At 40.9% G+C, this 8,584-nt stretch overlaps 2 protein-coding genes across 7 annotated transcripts in view; both read left to right on the forward strand.

The window, feature by feature from the left end:
* Nucleotides 1-2,382, forward strand: part of gnas (GNAS complex locus) — a 37,677-nt gene extending 35,295 nt beyond the window's left edge. For all 5 annotated transcript variants that reach the window (XM_013910833.1, XM_013910830.1, XM_013910834.1 and 2 more), the window contains 2 exons: nt 148-215; nt 359-2,382. In XM_013910833.1, the coding sequence (XP_013766287.1) occupies nt 148-215; nt 359-505 (215 nt within the window). In that variant the 3' untranslated portion in view covers nt 506-2,382. The remainder of the gene's footprint in view (nt 1-147; nt 216-358) is intronic.
* A 3,151-nt stretch (nt 2,383-5,533) lies between these two features.
* The window catches only part of LOC102198338 (vesicle-associated membrane protein-associated protein B/C), a 9,312-nt gene continuing 6,261 nt past the window's right edge, over nt 5,534-8,584 (forward strand). For both annotated transcript variants that reach the window (XM_005733035.1, XM_005733036.1), the window contains exons 1-2: nt 5,534-5,898; nt 7,157-7,309. In XM_005733035.1, the coding sequence (XP_005733092.1) occupies nt 5,841-5,898; nt 7,157-7,309 (211 nt within the window). In that variant the 5' untranslated portion in view covers nt 5,534-5,840. The remainder of the gene's footprint in view (nt 5,899-7,156; nt 7,310-8,584) is intronic.

The following is an 8,584-nucleotide window of genomic DNA, read 5'->3' on the forward strand; positions in this document are numbered from 1 at the left end:
GTGGAAAGCTTCTTTTTACGTCTTACACATTCTGCTATAGAGTTGTAGTGCCTCCTTACTAGTTGTTGCATTGTCATGTTTAAATTGTCTACCTGTGAAATTGCATATGGTGAGAAGTTAGTCACTGGCCTCTGTCTCCTCTTACAGCGACGCCAGAACCTGGAGAAGATCCGCGTGTTACAAGGGCAAAGTACTTCATCAGAGATGAGTTCCTGGTAAGTGCGTAGCTGTCTTTCATGGGATTTGTTTTTAAATGTATGCAGTGGAGGGGCGGGGGTTATGCTTTAATAAAATTTGGAGACGTTTCTGCTGCACAAAAGTTGTTTAGCTGCTTTGTAACTTTTCCTTTCTTCTACAGAGGATCAGCACAGCAAGTGGAGATGGAAGGCACTACTGTTACCCCCATTTCACCTGCGCCGTCGACACAGAGAACATCCGCCGCGTCTTTAATGACTGTCGAGACATCATCCAGCGGATGCACCTGCGGCAGTACGAGCTGTTGTGATGGGAGAGGAAAGGTGTTAGGCCAAAAAGATAAAACCAGATCGGACTATGGAAGACGAAAAAGAAATCCCTGAACCTGCGTCTCTGAACTCTTCTGCAGAAGTATGAGAGCTCTTGTGACACAACAGGGGCCAAAACACACACGCACTTATAGTAAACACGCCGTGAACCCAGAAATTCCCCTGATGCAAACTCTCTACCTGATGCAGAATTTTTGACGGATGGGTTTGAGGGGCTTACACGTAAAACAGACTTCAGTCTTGACTTTCAGCCATACTCCCAGCTCCTCACCTTTCGACATCATGTTATCGTCACGTTACCTTCACCTTCCTAAAAACAGAAAAAAAGTGGCCCAGTCCGGACTGAGTTTCCTGCAGCGAGGGTTGGAGCTGCAGCTTGAGTTTTGTTCGTTTTGGGGGTTTTTTTGGGGGGGGGGGTTTTTCTCCCCTGATTGGGCTGAAAACTAAGAGCTACTACTTCAGTGCAATTGGGAAAGAGATGAATTACTGCAAATGGAGAATGAATATATCACAGCAGATCAACTGAACACTGTATTTAAGAGACAAAAAACAAAAAAACAAGCACTGTGCTCAGGACTTTGACTCAAACCATGTACACCAAACCTTCCTTTCACTTAGAGACATCTTTAAATCCAGTGGCTCTGCTTGCGCGCACACACAACATATCTCACCTGCTTTTTACTGGACTGCACAACAGGGGGTCAATCTGGCAACGCACGTACCTGCTCGCATTTCGTTGAGATGCCGGCTATTTATCTGGGTCGGTGCTTTTTGAGATTAAACGGGCAAAGCTCAGCCGAGCCCAGAGGAGCAGCGTTACCACAGACTTAACCAGACCACGGGTGTGTTGGTGAGACTTCACTCGAGCAGGTGTTCACTAAAACGGGATGGGAGCCAACTGCGATTTGAGTTTCTCTGATGGGAGGTGTCGGCTGTGATTGACCGGGGCGCCAGCGGCTTCTCTACAGAACTGTTTAGCCAACTGACTTTGTCTTGTTGGTATCGGAGCATCACGTGAGGCGGATATATTGAGTTTAAAACAAAAAGAACCAGAAATGCCAACTTCTATGGGACTTTCAATAGAGGGCGACAGGCATCCTTCAACAGTACAGTACCATATAAGTTAAAGAGAACTCTCATCCTGTTATACAGTCTCCACAGCTGTTTTTCTCTGTGTAGACTTTTGTGCCATTGTGCCCTGTGCGCTCTTTCTTTATCTCAACTCTTTGTCATCCTTTTGTCACCGGTTCTCTACACGTTCTCCATCTTTCGCCCACCCTCTTCACCGCCACCTTTTCCATTTGCACTTTTACCTTCCTGGCAGTGGTCTTTCATTTTAAAGAGAAAATAAGATATATTAATCTTGGAATATTAAAAACACAACAAAATGGGACTTTATTTTTTTTTCTGCTCCCACCTGTGTGCTTGCACCTCCCTGCCATTCCTCCCTCCACCATTCCTCCTCTCCTTCCTTGTATGTCTGTCTTTACTTTACTGCTGAACTATTATTCTTGTACAGACTGTAAAATGTATTATTTTGTACAACTTTATTGAGGAAAACTTTTAGAAGATCCCTGTGCCTTGATCACGACTGTACGTGTGTAATGAGCTAAAGTGGGTGTCATACTGCGCTGTATAGCTTGGCCAATCCTCTCCCTGCCTCCCTTGCTCTTACCTTCTCTCCCTTTATCCCCACCTCTCTCTTTCTCAGTCCATTTCTTTCTCCTCTCCTCTCCTTGGAGATGGTGGATGACCATTTGTAGCTTTAGTAGAGTTTTGTTTTTTGGGGTGGGTGGTTTTTTTTTTTTGGTTTTTTTTTTTTTTCACCCTTTTCCTTCCAGCCCATCTTTATGATTTAATGTCTTTTTTTTTCTTTTCTTTTTTTGATCCATATACCCCCAAAAAGATAAATATGAAATCTATATGGGTTCTAAAGTATTTTATTAGAATCAAATGAACCTTGACAAATTGTACACTTGATGGTGTGCATCTTGCTATAACTTAATCCTTTCAACTGAAGTTGTTTGGGATTTTTTTTTTTTTTTTCTTCCACACACTGAAGGGTTATAAGTGGGAGGTGACAGATGCAAAACATTGCTTGTTTCTACACAAATCGTTATTGTTTTTTGCAAAAAAAGAAAAAATGGCCAAAAAAAGAACAATTTGTTTTTCTTTTCCGCTGAGGGGGGAGGGGGTCCTCCTGCCTAGCCTTGCACAGCAGAGGCAGCCTGTACAGTATTAGCATCTCTCATTTCAGTGCCCTAGTCTCATTTAATGTGTACATCAAATATGGGTCTACTTTCTGAAAAGGAGCTCTATGAAATAAAGAATTTTTTTCTTTTTTTTTTTTCTTTTTTTTTTTTTTTTTTTTTTTTTTTGGTGCAAACAGCAACTGCTTTGTCATGTTTTTGTCATTACACTCTACGCAACTCAGGGGGTAGAAATCAACAACACTATTAGATAAAAGTGCATCCAAGCTTATCGATTCTTATGACTGTTGTGCTTCGCAAAACAACAATCCTCGTGGCAGTGAACATTTTGCACATCTACCTGTGTCTCTAGCTCCCACCCAAAAAACTGATCTCCACTCGTTGTGAAAATCAGTAACGTATCGGACCAAATCGCTCAAATCTTTAACAGTGCTGATATTTATTTATTTATTCCCGCCCCCCTTCTCCTGCCCCCACCGCAGCAAAAAAATTTTTAGAGATGCCTTGTCTTGCAGCTTTTACAATCAGAAGTATGATCTGAATGCACTGTTGTATCAAACATATTTGCTATTTCAAGTTTAGCTCTATAAATTCTTTAGCTCGTTTTTTCGGGTTTTTTTTCCTCTTTATTCATTTATTGCTACTGCTACTCAAAGTACACGTGTAATATAATGATCTCAAACAGTGACTGGCAGGAAGAAAAGAATATGAAAGGATGTAGCACAAGTAGAAAAGCACAATGGGTTGCCAACTGTGTGCCCACTTTGATCTTAAAAGGGCTGTACTTGAGAGAATCTTTTAGCCCGTATAAAATAACTTAAATGCATATTTACTGCTTGAGATATCTTATACGTGATAAAGAAATGTGTCAACATGACTCTTCGGACTCAAATGTGTAAAATTACAAAGTTCTGGTAGGTCATTGCCTAGACGGTCCTGTAATTATGAAAAAGAAAATTCAGTTAAACTTTCCATTATTATTTGACTGTGGACACATTGTTTGTTTTTTTTTCTTTGGTTTTTTTTGGGTTTTTTTTTTTTTTTTTTAATTCAGACAACCTCTTAACTTTGGCACTTATCTATTACTTAGAGTGTGGCTGTGGAGGAGGTCGTCTTCGGTAGGAAAAATAAAATTTCTGAAAATACATTTAAGTGCAGGATTTATGCCCTCCTGCACAATTTTCAAAGACTTCCAGCAGGCCAGGTTGGAGTCTTTGCTGAGCAGATTCTGGTCCCCTGACCTTATGTTTGACACTCCAGGTGTAAATGATTTTCCTGCATGTATCACCGATGTGAGTATCTAAAGGTAAAATTACCTAGTTTTAGTCTGGATTAAGTAACTCCCGAGCCTACTCAGCTCAGTTTCCATGGTCTCAGTCAAAAAGGAAATATTGCAGCCTCCTAACAAGTGCCCTGATAATTTAAAAAAAAAAAATTTTTTAATTATCAAGCACCTAAACTTAAAAACTTGACATGTTGGTTCCATATTTTCAGAACTTACCAGGTGTGTTTTGAAGCGGTGTGTATGGAAGCAATGCACAAGACTTCTCTAGTACATGTTTGTTGTTTGTACTCTTTGGGGGGGAAAAAAAAAAGTTTTCTCCAGCTCTCTGTATCCAAAAACTCAACATTTTACTTAGTGAAAATTTCTTTTTATTAATTTTAAGCTTTGACATTAGCAGAGTTTGCTTTTTTTTCTATTTCTTTTTTCAGGGCTCTCTTGGAAATTAGATTTTTAATCTCAATGAGATGTTTTTTACCTGGATAAATAAAGGACTAATATTTTTCTGCTGGTCTCACCAACCTAAGCAAAGTTTAAGCTGATGCCAAAGTCACCGTTGGAACAAGGATGGAGTGAAAGCAGCATCCAAAACCATATGCTGGTTATTTTCTACAAGAAAGGTGTTGCAGAGCATGATGTAATGAGAATGGATTGTGATAAGGTGGTAGAAAATCACAGCAAGGGAAAACTCCTGATGGATCTGAATTTGAGCTAAATTAAGTCCATTCAGATACAGATATAAAATGGGAGATGGAATAAGTCTAACTGGGGCCCTCAGCAAGAACTTTATTTGGAAAAACATAGGACACAAATGTGGAGGGGAAAAAAACCAAGCCAAGAAAAACACAGACCAGCCTCTCCATATTTTTCCTGTGGGTTGTCAAATCTGGCTGAATTAATTGGTGTTACCTAATTCAAAGTCTACCTATGGTGAGGGGTTATGCAGACCTATTGGAGGAATTTGGTTGGCATTATTTTCAAAGGTGGCTGTGAGACTTGTTATACTGCATGGTTTGAAGATATGACACTAACGAGAGGCAAGTTGAGATGGTTTAGACATGTGCAGAGAAGGTATAAATATGTATTAATGCAAAGGATGCTGAATATGGAGCTACCAGGCAGGAGGAAAAGAGGAAGACCACAGAGAAGATTCATGGATGAAGTGAAGGAGGAAATGCAGATGGCTGGTGTGAGAAAGAATTCAAGGGAGACGGCGAGATGAAGACAGATGATCTGCTGTGGTGGCCCCTACTGGGAGCAACCAGAAGAGGACTCTTTAAAGGTCTATGGCAAAAAGGATCTGAAATTTCTTCCATATACTGGTATGGTTTGTATTTTTCATTATTAAAACTATATAAGATTAAAACATAACATTTTAAGGAATGTGTAGCAGTGCTTTAGGCCTTAATGTAAAATCTTTATTGTGGCTGAAGTGTTCATAGTGCTGTCTTATCTCAGTCCTGAGCTGTTAAACGTTGGACTTTCTTTGACAGCACTAACAAAAACCAGCTCACGTCACCTGCTAGTCCCGCCCACAGCGTGACGTAGCCTTTTCCTTCCTCGTCTCCGCTGCTAGTAAAGTTAGCAGTAGCACCTTTTAGCCTCCAGCAGCTGTCGTTGGCAGTCAGTCAGCCTGTCAGTTCGAGTGGCGGTGTGTGTTTGTGCGTGTATAAATTCCCCCTCTTTATTTACCCTCCCGTAGAAAAACCGAGGGCGGCCGGGTTGTTTCTTCGGGAGCCAGCTTGCTTCACCTCTGCGGGCCAACTGCAATAAAAAAAAAAATATTGTTGTCCTCGCCGTCACGACAGGAAGAAGCCCTGGGACATGGCCAGACCAGAACAAGTCCTGTTGCTGGAGCCACAACACGAACTGAAATTCAGAGGTAACCGAAGAAGCGGAGGGCAGGGCCGAGCTTAGGTAGCTAACACAGGAGACGTAAATGAGAGCCAGTATTTCGATTTCTGCACTACTGAGTAGTTGAATGTGCCATTCGTTGTATATGCTGTGGTAAAACGTGAGGGATATAGCTGTTAGCTGTAGTCTACATTGTGTGTACGACAGTTGTGCGGTGACAGGTGAAACGACACTGTGCGACGGTGCTAACTAGCTCGCTGGAGTAGCATCCAGCTAATCTCACTAGCAACAAGGCAAACTGCTAGCTGTCATTGCAGCGTCAGGGCAGGCCCGCCGCACCGTTTCTCTAATTCTCTCATTTGCTTGTCATACTTTCTCTTTTATACTCTGACAGCATTGGAAACACCTCGATTTGATCTAATGGTTCAGTTAACCTCCCCCTCGGTGTCGTTTCTACTGCCCGACTGCAAAGAATTCCCTATTCTAGCATTTTCTACGATCAGGGTGTCATTGCTTATCCTTATTACCATGCTATTTCACAATATTATAAGCTAGCCGGCAGGAGATTTGGCGTTTTCTCCCACTGTGCAACCCGAATTCCTTTACAGCTTTTCTGTATCCAAGCACAATGATTATGAAATTACGGACTGAGCTGCAGTGCCAGCGGTAATGATTATTTTCTTGGATAATTACTTTGGTGTGTCATTTTTGCTGCAGAAATGGGTCAAGTGAGGGCCTAGGGTGGTGGTATCAGTTTGAAGTGGGCTGTTCACTGATTGATTGTTGCAGGGCTTTGGAGAAGATCCATACACCCACTCTGTTACTGATGCACACTTGCATCAACATCAGTTTCCAAAACCATGCTTAAGCTGTCAAGAAACGTGTGAGAGACCTAATTGCTACAGAGACAAAAGGAAAACATTAGCACTTAAGACACCCATCTAGTAATTTTTCTGCAGCATCCAACGTTTGGCTGAGGGCGTGGTATGAATTATAAACACGTGCACACTTTGCTGATCTCACCACTGTTTTAATGTTTAATTTGCTCTGTTTGTGGCAGGCTCTGTAAAACCGCTAAAAAAAATCTGCCCTGATATTGATGTTTGCAGAAATGGATTTTTACATTGTGTATATTTTTTGCGCACCCACCCTGTTTTCTTTCTTCTTAGGAGCCCAAGTAACAAACAAATGCTGCATCTATACCCTAACTACGAGACGTGTAAATTCACCCCCACATGCTTGCACGCACACTCAAGTCACTGCATTTCTTTCTTTCTCATCCTCAGGCCCATTTACAGATGTTGTCACCGCCACCCTGAAGCTGACCAACCCCACAGACAGAAATGTGTGTTTCAAAGTCAAGACGACCGCACCTCGCAGATACTGTGTGCGCCCAAACAGTGGCATCATTGACGCTGGAACCTCCATAAATGTTTATGGTAAGGATCTTTGCATCTTTTTGCCATCCAGAAAAGTTGGTAAAGCTGTGAACCTAATGTGGAAGTTCAAAGGCTTATACTGATCCATTTTTGCCTAACTCGGTAATTAACGTTAGCTTATTGGGCTTAATAGAAGTAAAACTATATTGAGTTGTCATCATTTAAGTGCTAGATAAAGTGTAATATACTTACATTTAACAGCGTCAGATATGGAACCGTAGTGCTGAACTAGCAGCAACCATGTATTGTGTTGCAGCACGCAAATAAAGGGTCGCGCCTGCACTACCTGTAATGGATACTGCAGTCACTACCTGAGTTTATAATTACATCATGCTTGGAGACATTTTACACACATGCCTCCTTATGACTTTCCCAATAATCTGTCTAATCTGCACATAACTATTATATTTAAATTAAAATAAAATAAAAAAAAGACTTGTTTCTGACAACTAAAGTGGTTTCTGTCTCCTGCATCATTTTCTTTTTTTATTCTTTCATTTTTGTTTCTTATTTTTTTTGGAGGGTGGTATAATTTACTCAAAATTTAAATTTTTGAAAACATTTTATCCACAGCATAAGATGGAAAACTGTCAAATGTTTAGACATGAGACATTTTACTACCTCATGAATAAGATGAGTTCAGTTCGAATTTGATGGCAGCAACACATAAATCTTTTTTTTTTCTTTTTTTTCTTTTTTTTAAAGACATCACGTCCTTTGAACTAAAGCAAAAAGTGCTTATATATGGCTCTACTGGTATATGGGGTGTATTTGTCCCTATAAAATTGGAAGCTTGTACTATGGCTGTGCCATATTATACCGTTCACGGTAATACTCGTTGCCTAATAATGTTAGGCAACGATAAGAAAATGAAATCTCCCGATAGAATATGGGTAAAACACGTATGCGCAGTGCCTTTGTTTTCATACGCACATGGCGGAAAAAGCACGGCGGCGACAGAGAATGAGAAGGGTGAAAGCGGATCATTGAATGAAACGGATGAACTAGAATTGGTTTGTAAAAATGCTGCAACTTCAGTGGTGTGGAACTGGTTTAGCTTTCGTCCATCAGATACACAACAAAGCACTATTTTTGGTAGAGCATGCTAGCGGGCCGTCGTTATTACCGTGTTTTTTGGAAAATACGGCACACTTAAAATCAATCCTTTGATTTTTCTGAAAATCGACAGTGCCCCTTATAATCCCGTGTGCCTTATGTATGAATTCGGGTTGTGTTTCCTCACCTCGAAATGATTTTATGTGCTACACAGCGCTC

This window comes from Pundamilia nyererei, unplaced genomic scaffold (assembly GCF_000239375.1).
Source record: "Pundamilia nyererei isolate P.nyererei 1_Seehausen unplaced genomic scaffold, PunNye1.0 scaffold00049, whole genome shotgun sequence".
Classification (NCBI taxonomy): Eukaryota; Metazoa; Chordata; class Actinopteri; order Cichliformes; family Cichlidae; genus Pundamilia; species Pundamilia nyererei.